The sequence below is a fragment of the Stomoxys calcitrans genome, chromosome 1 (genome assembly GCF_963082655.1).
Source record: "Stomoxys calcitrans chromosome 1, idStoCalc2.1, whole genome shotgun sequence".
NCBI lineage: Eukaryota > Metazoa > Arthropoda > Insecta > Diptera > Muscidae > Stomoxys > Stomoxys calcitrans.
This window is the reverse complement of record NC_081552.1, coordinates 212,690,743-212,707,930: the sequence shown is the minus strand read 5'-3', so window position 1 is coordinate 212,707,930 and position 17,188 is coordinate 212,690,743. Positions and strand designations below refer to the sequence as shown.

Here is a 17,188-nt window from a genome sequence, read left to right as displayed (position 1 = left end):
ACCTGGGTGACTTTTAAAATAGAATTCATAAGAACAGGCAGCAACAGTTGTCAGTAGGTGCGTAGAAATGCAACAAATGCCATGACACATGAAAGGTCATTAATATAACGATAGCATTGGTATACAACAAATAAAATAAAGATAAGAAATAACAAACAAAAAGAAACAGAAAAAATTCATTGTTATCTACCTTAGAGAATTTTAACAGGTGAAGGAAATAATTTAAAGAACATCAGTGGAGATATTTAAGGAACAAAATTGCTATAAAATTTCCTTTAAAGACAAAATTTTGTTGAACTTTTATCTAATGATACAAATTCAGTCAAATTTTCTCAATGAATTAAATTACAATAAAATGTTCTCTAAAACTTTTCTTTAAAAACAGAATTTTCTAAAATTCTATGAAATTGTCTCTAAAGACAAAATTTTAATGAAATTTTTCCCTAAAGACAAACATTCTATGAAATTTTTCCTTAAGACAAATTGTCTATGAAATTTTTCCTAAAGACAAATTGCCTATGAAATTTTTCGTATAGGCAACATTTTTATGAAATTTCCTCAAGGACAAAAATTTTTTGAAATTTTTTCTTAAGACAATTTTTCTACGAAAAATTCCCTAAAAACAAAATTTCTAAGAAATATTCCCTAATAACAAAATTTCTAAGAAATATTCCCTAAAAACAAAATTTCTTACAGACAAAATTTCTATGAAATTTTCTCTAAAAATAATATTTCTATAAAATATTCCCTAAAGAAAAAATTTCTACGAAATTTTCTCTAAAGACAAATTTTTCCTAAAGACAAATTGTCTATGAAATTTTTCGTATAGACAACATTTATATGAAATTTTCTCAAATACAAAATCTCTATGAAATTTTTCCAAAAGACAAAATTTCTATGAAAATTTTCCTAAAGACAAAATTTCTATGAAATTTTTCCTAAAGACAAAATTTCTATGAAATTTTTCCTTAAGAAAAAATTTCTATGAAATTTTTCCTAAAGACAAAATTTCTCTGAAATTTTTCCTAAAGACAAAATTTCTCTGAAATTTTTCCTAAAGACAAATTTCTATGAAATTTTTCTTAAAAACAGAATTTCTATGAAATTTTTCCTAAATACCAAATTTCTGTGAAATGTTTTTTAACGACAAAATGTCTATTCTTTGAAACATTTTCAGAAATGTTATCTCCGACGTAATTTTCTTAAAGGCAAAATTTCTATAAAAATTTTCCTAAAAGCAAAATTTCTATAAAATTTTTCCTAAAGGCAAAATTTATATAAAATTTTTCCTAAATAAAAAATTTCTATGAAATGCCCAAATTGTAGGGCATTATTATGAGGTTGGGCGACCACAGACAAATGTCTTCCATTTGGAAGTCATATTGTTCCTATTGCAAAATGTGCCAGTTTGTGCGAATGGCGATATGAAATTAGGCCCCAATGTAATAAAGTCCCAAACGGAAATCGAAATTAGGACCAAAACTTTTATACATGAAACAAAAGCAACTATAATTGGGACTTTATATCTCTTTTTATGGCTTTATTTCATTTTATAAATTAGGACTTAATTTCATAAAATAAGACCCCGATTTTGGAAATGACACAAAGGCCAAAATTTCGTTCTTGTCGTTGTAGGTGGCGATCCTCGTCATGCTCCTATAGGAGAGCAAGCTCGTTCCATTCGAAGAACCGATCGCTGCGGGAACATGGTGGCCATTGGTTATTTAAATCCGCCAATAAACTCGCTTTGTCATATCGAGTGTAATAAGCACTCTGTATTTAAGCAAGACCCGGTATATAAAGATAAGATGATAAAGATAATCCTAATATCGTCATTCAGTTGGCTATGTGAGAATTTAGTTGCAGTTTACATTCAGATGCACTTGGACATTGCGTTCTCGGATCTACCGTTGAACCACATAGATCGCTTTAAAATGCCCAAAAACTTACGAATAATCACATCCCCTTATTCAGTCCTCAAAGAAGTGATAACCTAAAGTGAATATTCATCTGCCCGGCTTCCTCGATGTCCTCATAGCAAGGATACGAATCCTGGCGAGAACATCAGAAAAAATTTTCAGCGGTGGTTATCCCCTTTTAATGCTGGCGGAAATTTGTGAGATACCATGCCATGTAAAAAATTCTTCCCAAAGAGGAATTGCACTGCGACACGCTCTTCGGACTCGGCTAAAAAAAGGAGGTCCCTTATCATTGAGCTTAAACTTGAATCGAACAGCACTCATTGATAGTGAGAAGTTTGCCCGTGTTCCTTAAAGAAATGTTCATGAGCAAATGGAATTGCATATTCCAAACTAGGGGAGACAAAACATTTTTCCGAGGTGTCCCTCGACAGACCCATCTTTATAGATCTACAGAATAGAGATGTGCACTATAGTGATTTTTTATACTATCACGCACGCTCACGAGACAAAAACTGATTCACGCAAGCCTACGCACGAGTTTTTATGTCGACTCACGTTCACGAGATAAAAATTTTACTGACGGCACCTTAAATGCTTCAATGTTGCTTTCCCATACGTCTATTCAAGCCGCTTTGTCTGTATGGACATGAGCTTTAACATAGCCGCACAAAAAATAGTCTAAAGGCGTTAAATCACACGATCTAGGCGGCCAATTGACCGGTCCCGGACGTGAAATAAAATGTTCAACGAACTCGCCTCTCAATAGGTCCATTGCTACGCGTGCTGTGTGGCATGTGGCACCGTCTTGTTGACTCCACATGTCATCCAAATCAAGCACTTTAGGACAAAAAAAAAGTTTGATATCATATCACAATAGCGCTCACCACTCACATTTACGTTACGATTCGCATAATCTTTAAAGAAGTACGGTCCAATTATGGCACCAGCCCATAAACCGCACTAAACTGTGACTTTTTCTGGGTGCATTGTGCACACCTCTACAACAGATCTCAAGTACGAAAATTATTAATGGACTTTCTTAATCATCAATACGATGCTTAGTCTCAAGCTCCCTCATGATTAGCGTCGGATTTAAATTATTGACAGCCCCCTCAATTTCAAGAAATGCTACCCTTGACAGCCGTCTATGAAGTAGATTAGGTCGCGAAGGGCTGCTCCAGAGGTCTTGCCCTTGTTATATAAGTTTAATTAAGATTTTATTTTCATTGGAATTTATTATTTACTCTTTTTGTTTCTTTCTATTTCTAGATTGATGAGAAGGTTTTGCCAAAATTCAATTGCAACAATGGAACCGAATGCAGTAACCTCAGCGGAGTATTCAATTGCACTAACGGTAAGATTTTAAAGAAATTATGATTTATGATAGGCTGTATCTTTGCCTGAAGATTTGTTTGATACTGAATCTCAAGAACTAAAATCGGGAGATCGGTTTACATAGGAGCTGTATCAGGTTATGAACCAATTCAGACCATATTTGGCACGTATGTTGAAGGTCATAAAAAAGTCGTTGTGCAGAAGTGCAGCCAAATCTGATAAGAATTGCGTCCTCTAGGTGCTCAAGAAGTATAATCGTGAGATCGGTATATCATAGAAATTGTCAGAGTTCAAAATTTCAGCAAAATCAACATCGAGAAGTATAACAGGAAGATAGGTTTATATGGGAGATATATCTAAATATGGACCGATATGGCCCATATATAATCCTAACCGACCTACACTAATAGGAAGTCTTTGTCCAAAATTTCAAGCGCCTAGCTTTAGTTAATGTTAGGTTTAAGTGGCAGTCTGCCTTTAGACTCACTTAGATGTTTTCGTTCATTGTAATACTATAGGAAAAAGGAAGATGCCTTCTTGTTCCTACCGTTGAACCATCCAGATCGCTTGAAAAAGCCCAAAAAATTTCGAACGTTCACATCCGCTAAATCAGACAGGTTCTCAAAGAAATGAGAACCTAAAGTGGAACTCTTCCTGACGGCCAGTGTGGGATACACACACAGAAGGTTTTCTATAGGCTCTTCTTCTTCGATGTCCTCACAGCTTCTGCCAAAGTCGTTGCAGGTAACCTTCAGTCTGTCAGCATGTTTTCCGATCTGACAGTGATCTGTCATGACGGGCACAATAACTGAAACGTTTGTTCCAGCCAGTGACAGCAAAGCGGCAGACCTCTTCAAGTCTAGATTAGGCCATATAGTTTTGGAATGTTCACAGCCCACTCTTTCTGACCATCTATCATTCATTGCCCTACAAGCCCGATTCTGAAAACATAGCTTACATGTCGCTAGAGGCATACACACAGATTCCAGTTCCCCCAGAATGTGTAAGTTAGTTCCTAGTCTCGCAAGCTCCTCCGCGTTACAATTCCCTGCGATATCTCTGTGACTCGGCCCCCAGAACAGGTGAATTTTGAACTATTCAGCCATCTCGTTGAGAGATCTGCGCCAGTCGAGGGTTTTGTACTCAGAAACACGTTCTCCAGGGATTTAATAGCTATCTGTGAAAATATTTATGCCAATCGCGTTTATGACATTATATCTTAGCCATTCCATCACTTCCTTATTGCAAGGACCCCCGCTTGATACACACTGCAGTGGTCGGGTAACCTCTTCGATATGACCAGTTCTAGTTTTTCAGAGTACACCCCAAAGCCCACCTGGTCGATTCGTTTGGAACCATCCGTAAAGAAGTCTATGTAACTTCTATTACCAGGAATATCGTAGTTCCAATCGGTTGTATCAAGAATAGTGGTACATCAAAAGCGGCTTAGGTAGTGTGTAATCCACACTGCCTGGAACATTGAATATTGTATCAAGGATAACACAATGTCCGTAACTGCCACATGACCAAAGAGAAAACTCCCTTAGAAGAAAAACATTTAGACTACTCTTTGCAAGAATACAGGCTCTCTGTCTCCCATTCCCCGTACCTTTAAGTAGTTGAAATCCAGAAATTTTCAGTCAACGACGCATTACTTCACACACCCATGGCTCCTGAATACGAACCATGTCAAATCCTCCTGCCATCAGAAGGATCTGTAGTGCCGCCGAAGCGGACTTACAGTGGTGGAGATTTATCTGCAGAAGCCGAACCATAGTCAGGATTCAGAGTTTTCACCTCGTTTTCTAAGTCCGCCAGGAGTTCATCCTCACAAGATTCGTTTGATCTTATCCTGATGAGTTTCCTTACGCATCCAGGGGCAGTTGATAAAGCAGTGGAACCACCCTTCCTCAGGACACCGGACACTTGGTGAGGACGATTCCCCTTTAGATGCTTCACTAGCTGCTGCTGTCGAAGTACCTTTTGATTTCTGTCCTTCCCCGCTGGCGCACACCTTGAGTCCAATCCATTCGGATGACCAACAAACAGAGGGCTTATCGGGTTCCGTTTCGATGCATTCATTTTCTGTTCCGATCGCGGCGGGGGGACTTCCGGAGTCCTGCAATCCTACAGATGTTGGAGATATGGTCGATAGTTCCTTAGACAAGTGTTCAGCAACAACTGCTAAGTCATTTCTGATTCCCCAACCCCAACGCTTCTGTAGACCTGCAGCATCAACTTGTTGAATTCGTAGGACACAAATCCATCAAACTTCTTGAGGTCTGCGAGTCAGCCGGTGTTTAGTACGAATACTGCATGTCTCCCCGGTCGCCATCAGTCTCATCCAATCTAGCCATCTTCCAGTCGGTGGTTGAAGGATTGGGCTCACAGACCCTTAATCTCTCATGTATGGATTCAGGATCTGAGGGAATCCTTGGTATCCTAGCGTTTACCATTGGTTGAGAAGAAATATCTTCCTTCTTGACTAAGTCCAGTGCTGCGCCTTGCCAGATCTCGCTAATATTCTTAAAACCGCAACGATACATATCAATTAAGCGTTAATGCCTGAAGGCAATATCACCACCGCAGCTGTTGGGTCTTTGGAGTCCATTCTTAACCTACTTAGGGGATAAAGATCTGCCGCTCCACTGGAAACAGACGCAGATCAACAACCGCCTAATGGATAACACTATCGTAGCTATCCTTGAGTACCTTAAACATTTCTCCGAAAATAACTATCTATTACGAGAACAGAAAATTCTTGCGGTGGTGAATAAAAATACGTCTGCTCCACTCAAAGGTTCAAACAAGAAGTCAGCGCCTGGCTTTACTCATATGAAAGTTAGCGGGCTTTCAACAGATAGACCGATGGCCAGACGGACGGACATGGCTAGACCGACTTAAAATGTAATGGCGACCAATGCCATCGATGTGTTACAAACGAAATGACGATATTAGTATACCCCCATCCTATGGTGGAGGTTTCGGCAAATACATCAGTCAACTTTAAAATTATTTAGCATTTAGACATTTTACTAAAAATCTCTTTAAAAATTCTTAATTCCAGGCCATTGTAAAAATATGACAGAAAGATTTTTATGTCATCACAAAGCCGATGGTCCTGTAATCAATTCGGCCAAGGATAACACCAAATTAAATGGCTTCTTTGAGTGTCATGGGGTGTATTGTACTAAAATCAAAAAAGCTTTTACCTGCGATCGCATATGCAACAACATAGGCACATCTGGCAGAAATGTGGTATTGATGGAGGTATGGAAGCTCCTAGAGCTTTCTGCAGAACAAAAAACTGACTTTTTTTCCTTATAAATTGCAGGATAATAGTATCATTACCGGCGAATGTGAAAGTGCAGTGGCATTTAATGAGGCTCGTGGCAATGAGCCAGGGGTGCGTATAAGTCCCACAGAGTTTTGGACTAAAGAGGATGGTATACTTTTGGCCAACTGTGCCCTGGTGGTGGATGATAACAAGAGTGATATAATAACGTAAGAACTTTATTTGAATTTTTTTAATATAAAAATTTTGTAAAATAAAACTAATTCCAATTTTCATTTAAGAGCTAAAGATTGTCTTAATGGCACTGTTTTGCCACCGGGCACTTTACCCCCCTCCTTTATGAATTTCACCGAGTTTTGGAAAATGTATGCCGAAAGCAATGTACCAGTCGATCCAGATCAACGTTTTGTGCCAAGTCAACATAATTTAACCATTTACAAATCGAAAAAACTCTTCATCAATTTGGAGGGATGTGTCAACACTTTGAAGAACGAGTGTAAAGATTTTCATGCACGTCATGGCAATGATGGTGATAATAATACAGCCATGTCGCGATATCAATGCTATTACAATAAGGTATGTATTAATTCGAAATAAGATGTAGTATAGGTGTTTAATTTTTAAAAATAATTCTAAATTAGTCATTTTGAGAATGGGGTGTAAAGCAAATTACGCCATGGCATGCATTTAATTGGTTTAAGAAAGTCCAAGACCCAAAGGTTATGTTTTATAATTGGTTTATACAGAAAATATTTTTGGAAATGGGTTAAGGGTGCAGCTATAATTTTGAAGATACAGTTGGAAGAAAAACCAAGTGGATGTTTCACTTTTTGTATTTCTTTCGAATATTAAAAATCGAAAATAGAGCAAACTCAAAATTATCACATATTGATAACACTATGGAACAAAATTCGGTTTTGTAAAAAAAAGCAAGTAAAAAGGCGTTAAGTTTAGACGGGGCGAACTTTTAATACCCACCACCTCGGGTCTATACGTAAACCACCGTTTGTCAAAATCCGTTGAAAATGCATACATAGCAGCTATATCGAAATAGGTTCCGATTTTGACCAAATACTAATAAGTACAAGTCATTGTTCAATTGCGTATAACAAAATATTGGTCTTTTTAGTAGCTATATCTAAAAATAAACAAATCTGAACCACATACGATACGGATGTCGAAAAGCCTAGCATAAGTCACTGTGTCAAATTTCAGTCCATAAAAGGCGGATTATAAATGCGCCTTTTATGGGACCAAGACTTTAAATCGAGATATGGGTCTATATGGCATCTATATCCAAATTTGGACCGATTTTGGGCCAGGTTGCAGAAAAACACAACTCACTGTCCCAAATTTCGCCGAAATCGGAATAAATGCGCCTTTTATGGCCCTAAAACCTTAAATATAAAGATCGGTCTATATGCCAGCTATATCCAAATATGGACCGATTTGTGCCATATTGCAGAAGTATGCCGGGGGCTTACCTTTACTCGTTGTCCCAAATTTCGGGACGTCGGACAAAAAATGCGCCTTTTATGGGCTCAAAACCTAAAATCGAGAGATCGGTCTATATGGCTATATCCAAATCTGGACAAAATTGCAGAAAGATATCGAGTGACCTAACACAATTCACTGTCCCAAATTTCAGCAAAATCGGATATTAAATGTGGTTTTTATGGGCCTAAAACCCTAAATCGGCAGATCAAAATCTGGACCGATCTGGGCCAAATTGAAGAAGATTGTCGAAGGGCCTAACAAAACTCACTGTCCCAAATTTCAGTAAAATCGGATAATGAATACGTTTTATCGGCGGATCGATCTATATGGCGCTATATCAAGATATAGTCCGATATAGCCCATCTTCGAGATAAATCTGCTTGTGGACAGGAAAAGAATCTGAGCACAGTTTCAGCTCAATATCTCTATTTTTAAAGATTGTAGCGTGATTTCAAAACACAGACGATCAGACGGACAAACGGACTGACAATTCTAGATCGTCTTAGATTTTTACGACGATCAAGAGTATATATAATTTAAAGGGTCGGAAATGGATATTTCGATGTGTTGCAAACGGAATAACAAAATGAATATACCCCCATCCTTCGGTGGTGGGTATAAAAAAACTGGAAAAACTGCACTAATTATGAAAGAAGAGGCAACACAGAGAAACACGTTTACCGGCGTTTGAAAGTTTACAAAGAAAAGTAACCAAACAAGAGGGAAGAAGTTCCCCCTTCTGGACATGTTTCTAAATACAGTTGAACCTCGATTATCCGGCTCACTCGGGACCGAGCTTAGCATGGAAAATCAAAAACATGGTTAATAGAGATTTTTTGTAAAATGTCATTAATTATGTATGTTTATTGATTTCTTTCAATACCACAGACAGAGTTTCTATTATTTCATATGTATTCATTGGTATATAGATAAAAATTTAAAATAAATATGTATACTATATGTAATTATTTAAAATACTTATGCCGTGTTGTTTTCATTTGTGCGTGCAATCTTTGTTTGAGTAGATTTGTTTGTATGCGATGCATTACATCTGCCTCTGAAATTTCTGGACTACTATCATTTTCAAGAAATTCCAATAGGACACTGCATCTCTCTATTGCTTACGCAAATGTGGCTGTTTCTCGGTCTTTTGAGTTTCCTTCGTCTGATTCTTCCACTCATAGAAAAAAGTTTGCTGAAAATGGCAAACACTGTCTGCTGAGTATTACTAGTTATCTTTGTTGCTATTGTAGCAATAGTTCTGCTATTACAGCACTGCAATTTCAGAGTAGCACGCTAACTGCTAAAAAGTCTGTTGAATATTGAAATAATGCCACAAGTTCTTACGATTTGGATATTAAAAGCACATTCTTTATCTTTTCAGAATCCCAATGTTGAGTTTGTTACATCAAGATATGATCTGAACAAGGTTTACAATGAATTATTATTCTCCCTAATTGTGCCGATTGTTTTATTTGTAATTTCGTCGATATCTTTGATTGTCATAACGAAGTCTGTGAAGGTAAGTTGAAAAATGGCGCTTAAACTATTTCTGATTCAGTTATTAAAATGAATAATAAATTTCTTAAACAGGTGGGAGACGATGCCAAAATGCGTTGCATATGTTCGGGAGAAGAAGAATTTGATGAAGATGCGGTCTATTCAAAGAGAAAAAGTGTACGGACGAGGCAACAAGAAACTCTGGAAGCTAATGATAATCTAAATCAATTGACTAATTTAGAGGTAAGATTTAAAAAGGATTTTAATACCAAGAAAAAATAGACAATGCATCTGATATCAACATTCAGGACTAACTGTCTAGGGGACGTCTCACCACCATAACAACCCCCAAAAAGGTTGTATTTGCTCGCCAAGACAATTTGGGTCTTCAAGACAGTGGAGCTCGATATTCATAGTTTTCGGGGCCCATACCCCAAACCGAACACATTTGCCGACTTTTTCAATAAGGGGTTCAAATTAATGGTATTTGAGATTAGAAAACGAATTTGATATCCATTTTTGAGCCCAATGGCAATATGGGGTTTAAATAAATGATATATAAATATATGAGAATAGAGCATGTTGCTGATATATTTTCAGGGCTTAGTGTTTGGGGGACCACCCACTCCCCAAAACCCCCCTAAATTAGGCATATTTACCAACAATGTCAATGTGGGGCTTAAATAAAAGGTATTGGGGGCACAGCAAGAATTGATACCCACTTTTGGGACCAATTTTCTGGGCGTCTACCCCTTTCCCAAAATACCCCACAAACAGCAATTTTTTACTGACCATCTCAGTATGGAAATCAAATAATTGTATTTGGGAGTAGAATACGAATTTGATATCCAAAAGTAGGACCATGTATTAAGGGCTTCACCTCTTACCCAAACAACCCCCTAAATTGGTCTATAACTTGATATAGCTCCCATATAAACCGATCTCCCGATTTAACTTCCTGAGCCTCTGGAAGCCTCAATTTTTATCCGATTTGGCTGAAATTTTGCACATAGAGTTCTGTTATGACTTTCAACAACTGTGCCAAGTACGGTCCACATCTTTGCATAACCTGACTAGGGTTGCAAATGGGCCATATCGGTTCAGATTTGGATATATCTCCCATAAACTCGATTTGACTTCTTGAACCCCTGGAAGCCGCAATTCTTGTCCGATTTGGCTAAAATTCTGCACGCAGTATTTTGTTATGACTTTCAACAATTGTGCCAAGTACGGTTTAAATCAGCCAAGAATTTGATATAGCTCCCATATAAACCGATCTCCCATTTGACTTCTTGAGCCCCTGGAAGCCGCAGTTTTTGTCCGATTTGGCTGAAATTTTGCATGTAGTATTCTGTTATGACTTTCAACAACTGTGCCAAGAACGGTCTAAATCGGTATATACCCTGATATAGCTCCCATATAAACCGATTTCCCGATTTAACTTCTTCAGCCCTTACAAGCCACAATTTTTGTCCGATTTGGCTGAAATTGAGCCTGTAGTATTCTGTTATGACTTTCAACAACTGCGCCAAGTACGGTCCAAATCTGTATAAAATCGACATGGCTCTCATATAAACAGATCTCCCGATTTGACTTCTTAAGCCCCTGTCCGATTTGGCTGAAATTTTGCACATAGTGTTCTGTAATGACTCTCAACAACTGTACCAAGTACGGTCTATTTCGGTCTATTACCAGATACAGCTCCCATATTTAAGCATAATCCATGGTGGTGTGTTCCCAAGATTCGGCGTGCCGGCACCTCTTTGAAGGGGTTGCTAGCAGAAAATTTAGTCGCTAAATTTTGCCAACATATATTTGAAAATTTTAATTATGTGGTTACAGGCCCATATTACAAAAGGAATGACGAGATTTTCATTCCATACAATATGTTGCCTATATATCATTTTCATAAAAATGTTCCTTGTTTTTTTTTCTTACAGGAAATGGACATAAGTCCTGGAGACCCCCTTGGTATGGCTGGCAGTACTAAATATTTATTGCCCTTAAGTGCTACCAATGATTCTGGCACCACAGACAATACCAATGAGGATGAGAAGGCTTCGACATGTGACGTGCCAGAAAAACCTTTGGTAGTTATTTAAGCCGTAAAACACAAAAGTGAAGAAGCAACTAAAACAACAAAATAGTAATTCTAAAATATTTTTTTTTAAATAAAATTTATTTATTAATGTGTAACTCTATGTGACAAAATGAAGAAAAACACTACGAGACAGAAGTAACGAAATGAACTAAAGCATTTAATGTTTATATAAAAAAAAATTTTTTGAGCGAATGAAAGTTAAAAAAAAAGGATAAATGTCCAATCAAGTCACTATTGTACCTTGAGTTAGCGTTCCCTTCGTCCAAAAAAAAAAAACAAACAGCAAAGCAAAAAACCAGGAAATATAGGAAAATCTCATTCAAAAATATATGTTTCATATTCATAAACTCACAAACCAAATACATGTTTACTTGTACTATATAATCGTATTGAAAATTCATTCATTAAACTTTTTTGTTTTCTCAAATTTCATCGAAAATCACTAGAAAATAACCAAAAAGAAAAAAAAAACACAAAATAAAGTGAATATAACAACTGCCTTCAATGTTAACCACCAAAAAGTTGAAAAAACCAAAGAGAAAACCAAAAAACAGAACAAAATATTTCGACTTGATATTATTGAAAAGAAAATCTTTAACAAAACAACAACAACAACAAAATTAGGAACAAACATACTTTTTAATTGAATAATTTAAAGCGAAATTTCTATAAATATACAAGCTAACCAAACAAATAAAAATTTTTCGAACTATATATGATGGAAACTAGACGACCATGTGTATATTTGTTAGTTACTATGAAACGATATGTAGTTCTTGTGTAAACATGCTAATGGACTAATGTTGTAAAGCTCACACCACTGTATGGAAATACAATACTTAAGGAATGACAAAGCTTAATTTAGAACAAGAAAAGTTCAGCTGGTACGAATCTTGTATACCCTCTACCATGGGTCGCATGTGCCAAGTTCTTTAAATGATTCCGGATTACAAGCGGAAACTTAAAATCTATAATGGGATAAATTGAAGAAGTCGAATTGGGAGAAGAAGTTAATTGGGAGAAGAAGTTAATTGGGTTTAATGAGTGCTTTATATGGCTATAGACCGGTTCCACCCTTTTTTTGAATGTAGGGCGCCATATCAGAAACTATCTTACAAAATATCAACCAAATCGGATAACAATTGTATCGCTAAGGGCATCAAGAAGTGAAGTAAAAAAATTTTTTTTATATAAGAGCTTTGTGTGTTTATGGACCCATTCGAACCCTCCATGCTTCTGAGGAAGTAAAATTAGGTGAAGAAATCAATTAGGTTACCACTTTGTGAAAGTTGAACAAAATCGGATAGTAAGTGCGTCCCCTATGGTATCAAGAAGTCAACTCCAGGATCTTTTTTATAGTAGTTATGTCTGGTTATGGACCCATTCAAACCATCCATGTTTCTGAAGAAGTAAAATTGGGAGAAGAAGTAGTTGAGTTTAATAAGGACAATATCAGGTTATAGAACGATTCACCCCACACTTGGATGTAAGGCATCATACCAGAAACCAACTTGCAAAAGTTCCGCCAAATCGGATAATAAGTGCTCTAGTGCATTAAGAAGTCAACTCCCGATTTTTTTATAGAAGCTATGTCTGGTTATGAACCCATTTAAACCGTACTTGCCATGGATGTTAGAAATCATAACAGTTTAAAATATCTGTCAAATCTGACTAGAAATGCGACCTCATGAGGCTTGAGAAGTTTTATTTTGATATTATTATCTATTCAGACGGATGACCGGACGAACGGGTATAATAACCAAAATGAAAAAAATTCGACAGAGCCCGGCCGGAATTCGAACCTGTGCCGTTGCGTTGTCTTGTGTTCGAAGCTATCAAAACAAAAGATGCACAGAATCAAGTATATACCATGGGAGTAGTGCACAGAATCAAGTATATATACCATGGGAGTAGTGTAATTGTGTAGACAAAAAATCTACCATTACAAACACATGCATTGGGAATAGTGCAGCTAACAGACAGGGTTGTCGAGCGTGATTAATGTGGTATTTACATCATAGAGGCATCTATGTACAACATACCAACGTACGGATCATGAAGCCTTTACACCTTATATGGCTAATGAGTAATTGCAACCAAATTACGAAACGCGTCCCATAATGGTTGCTGTGTGTTGCGATCACTGGCTTTCCTTGTTTCATTTTGCAAAGAAAAATCTCCGATCATTGAGCTCGTCTCTAAAGAGAAACAAACAAAAACAACGTTTGTGGACAATGTAAGTCTACTCACGGAAAATTTTAAAGTTTTACTTTAGCGACTGAAATAACGATAGCATACAACGGGCCTCACGTAGACATCGAAATCTTGGAATACGAGGGATGCCTTTTATATGTCGCAATTGGACAACCCTTGTGTTGCAATCTGTCAACTGACAGCTTTATCGTAAAGCTTGGAATTTTAGAGCTTATACGTACTTAGAACGTTTTGACATACGAGCGCTATTTGTGTTGTTAACAGTAATTTAAAAGATTCATTTCGCCCAAAAAATGGAATTAAATCGTGAAGATTTTCGTGCCATTATTTTTTACAACTTTCGACGTGGATGAACTCAACAACAGTGCATCGATGAACTTAAATCAATTTTTGGCAATGAAAGTCCATCAAGGACCAGTGTTTATCGATATTATGGTGAATTCTACCGAGATCGTAGTTCAATCCAAGACGAATTTCGTGAAGGTCGTCCAAAATCAGTTGTTGTTCTAAAAACCATTGATGCTGTGCGCCAACTGATATTGTATGATTGTCATGACCTACCGAGAGATTGAGACAACCTTCGTAGGACCAGCATACATTCAATATTGCATGAACATTTGACCGTCAAAAAAAAATCGATTTAATGAGTCATCCGCCGTATAATCCTGCTTTGACAATTGGTTCAAACGCATGAAAGAGTGTTCATCAGAAATCGTTAGGTGCGAGGGCTTCGAAGGTCGTACATTGGTACGTTGTATTTATTTCAAAAAAATTGCGAACGATCCTCTATGAACCTCTATGGGTTTTTTGTTATCAGAATTCAAGGGGTTTTTTCAATGTTTTGATAAAAAAAATAACATCCTGAGCCATGCCGTGTTTTGAGACTCTATACTTAGGGACAGACTTGAACCGACTTGGGAGCGTGGTATGGAAAATAATTAGGGATTTTGTTAGTAGCACGGAATTCCGGACCTACATTTGCTTTCTCAAGGTTCCATTATAGTAATAAGAGCGCACACCAAGCCGATTACTAGCTTAGGTGTATCTCCATATTGGCATGGGCCGGATAAATATCCGCAACTTCATTTCAACGTAACTTAACCTAGCGACTGAAATAACTTTTAATGCAAATATATCCCATAAATCAGTGCCGTTCGTTTACACATTCAACAAAATGGTTTAAATCTCTGTAAAAAAATAATAAAATAAAATAGACCATACGAATTATTTAGGGAAATTATAAAACGAACACAACAAATTAATGATGGTTTGATAATACAAAAACAGAGACTAAAACATAAAAGTGGTGTGAGTTGCATAATAGAATCGGCATGAGCCGATTTTTGATTTTTTTTATTGTACTTTCTTCATTTTTGTGGATGTCAAATTTTTGATTGTGCTAACACAACGGAAACTTTTTCACAGAAGTGAAATAAGCATAACAAAAATAGAAACAAAGCACTAATTATTGTATTAATGTATGTATTATAACATTTGGAACAATCTATTTTATTGAATACTGCTATATATTTACATCGTAAATAAAACGTAAAATATTCGACCAAACGAATTTGTATCGTAGAGTGTTTGACTAAGGGGTTTAAGATATTGTCAGTAAGATTACTAATCAAGTTCTGGTAATGCCATTGTTGTGGGAAACCCCGGACCCTGATTATGTACTCCCAATAAGACAACATGACTTTCTTGCAGGAATGCCCACGATCGGAGCTCTGAGAGATGTGCTGGAGAGAGTAGACCGCTGCCCCAGGCTGATTGTCCTCTTGGTCACACTGAATGTGAAAAACCCATTCAATAGCATCATATGGTCTGACGTCCTCTAAGCGCTCAGAGAGGACTTTAATATTCCGGCGTATCTGATGAGAATAATGAAAAGTCAACTGTGTGACAGGGTACATTTCTATAACTCTCAGGATGTAACTAGTGAATATGAGGTCACATCAGGAGCGGCGCAAGGATCCATACTTGATCATCACAGCAAAAGACACGAAAGGTGCAGAGCGCAAACTATCACAGGTGATGCTAAGGCCAAAGGACTGGCTGGACTCCCTCGGCTTTCAACTTGCAATGCAGAAGACGGAATTGCTACACCTAACCAGAAAAAATATCCCAGTGGAAGTGGATATGCGCATAGACGACATACTGGTGAAGACCAAGCAAAATTGCAAATTTGCCCATGAACATTTCACTAAGGAACAGGGGCAAACTTCTCACATATCAATGAGTGCTGTTCCACTCAAGTTTTAAGCTTAATGATAAGGGACCTCCTCTTTACAGCCAAGCCCGAACGGCGTTTTTACATGGCTGCCAAAGCAAATGGTACAGTACCTCACAAATGACGCCAGCAATAGGAGGGGAAAACCACTGCTTATAATTATTTTCTGATGTTCTCGCCAGGATTCGTACCCAGGCGTTCGGCATCATAGGCGGACATGCAAACCTCAGCGCTTTGAAGACCAAGAGATTGGTCAAATGTCTAGAGATCCGACTAGATACAAAGTATGCGAGAATAAAGGCGTAACTCAGTCGAATGGTGGCAAAAATAGGTGGGTCTCTAGCATCCTTGCCTATGTGAGCGTAATATGGGGCCAGACACTGCAGACAGGAAGCCGTACGAAATCCCAGCTTTCGTTACAGAGGACGGCGACTCCTAGGGTCACAACATCCTACTGGACAGTGGCGGAGCCCACAGTCCTTGTAATAGTCGGAGTCCGATAGACCTACACGCCATGAAGCGCGCCAAGCTCTACACCGCGAATTGCAACACCCAGAGAAGACAGGGTGAGATTCAAACGGATCATATACGGGCCATAAGATAGGAGACAATCGAGAGATGGCAACAAATGTGGACGAATGACAATCGGACCAGATAGACGCGACGAGTTATACCTGATGTACGGATGTCGAGAGATAGGAAGCACGGCAACGACAACTATTGTCACACAGATGTTGACAGGCCACGGTTACTTCGGGAAATACCTGCATAGAATGGGCAAATGCTCCTCAACAAGTGAATTTTTGAGTGGCTAGAAGAAGCAGACGATGTGGAACACACATTCTTTCACTGCAAGCGCTGGGTTGAAAGACGCAAGAAATTGGAAACAGCGATAGCGACGTTTCGTCTGGGACAATAGCCCAGAGGAAGCTGGAAGACGAGAGGAAGTGGCAGTCCGTGATGAGATATGCCGAACAAGTACTGCGCAGGAAGAAGGTAGAGGTATGGAGCAGACACAATGAAGATGATATTGATAATCACCATATATGGGGTCCACCTCGAAGTAATGCGAAAGCGGTTTTAAGCTGGAA

At 37.8% G+C, this 17,188-nt stretch overlaps 1 protein-coding gene across 1 annotated transcript in view; it reads left to right on the top strand.

Moving 5' to 3' along the window:
• Positions 1-15,408, top strand: part of LOC106086067 (uncharacterized) — a 29,346-nt gene extending 13,938 nt beyond the window's left edge. Inside the window, exons 3-9 of the mRNA XM_013250591.2 lie at positions 3,192-3,276; positions 6,325-6,527; positions 6,592-6,761; positions 6,834-7,128; positions 9,434-9,571; positions 9,643-9,792; positions 11,490-15,408. Coding sequence (XP_013106045.1) covers positions 3,192-3,276; positions 6,325-6,527; positions 6,592-6,761; positions 6,834-7,128; positions 9,434-9,571; positions 9,643-9,792; positions 11,490-11,651 — 1,203 coding nt within the window. The 3' untranslated portion in view covers positions 11,652-15,408. The remainder of the gene's footprint in view (positions 1-3,191; positions 3,277-6,324; positions 6,528-6,591; positions 6,762-6,833; positions 7,129-9,433; positions 9,572-9,642; positions 9,793-11,489) is intronic.
• The last annotated feature ends 1,780 nt before the right edge of the window (positions 15,409-17,188 follow it).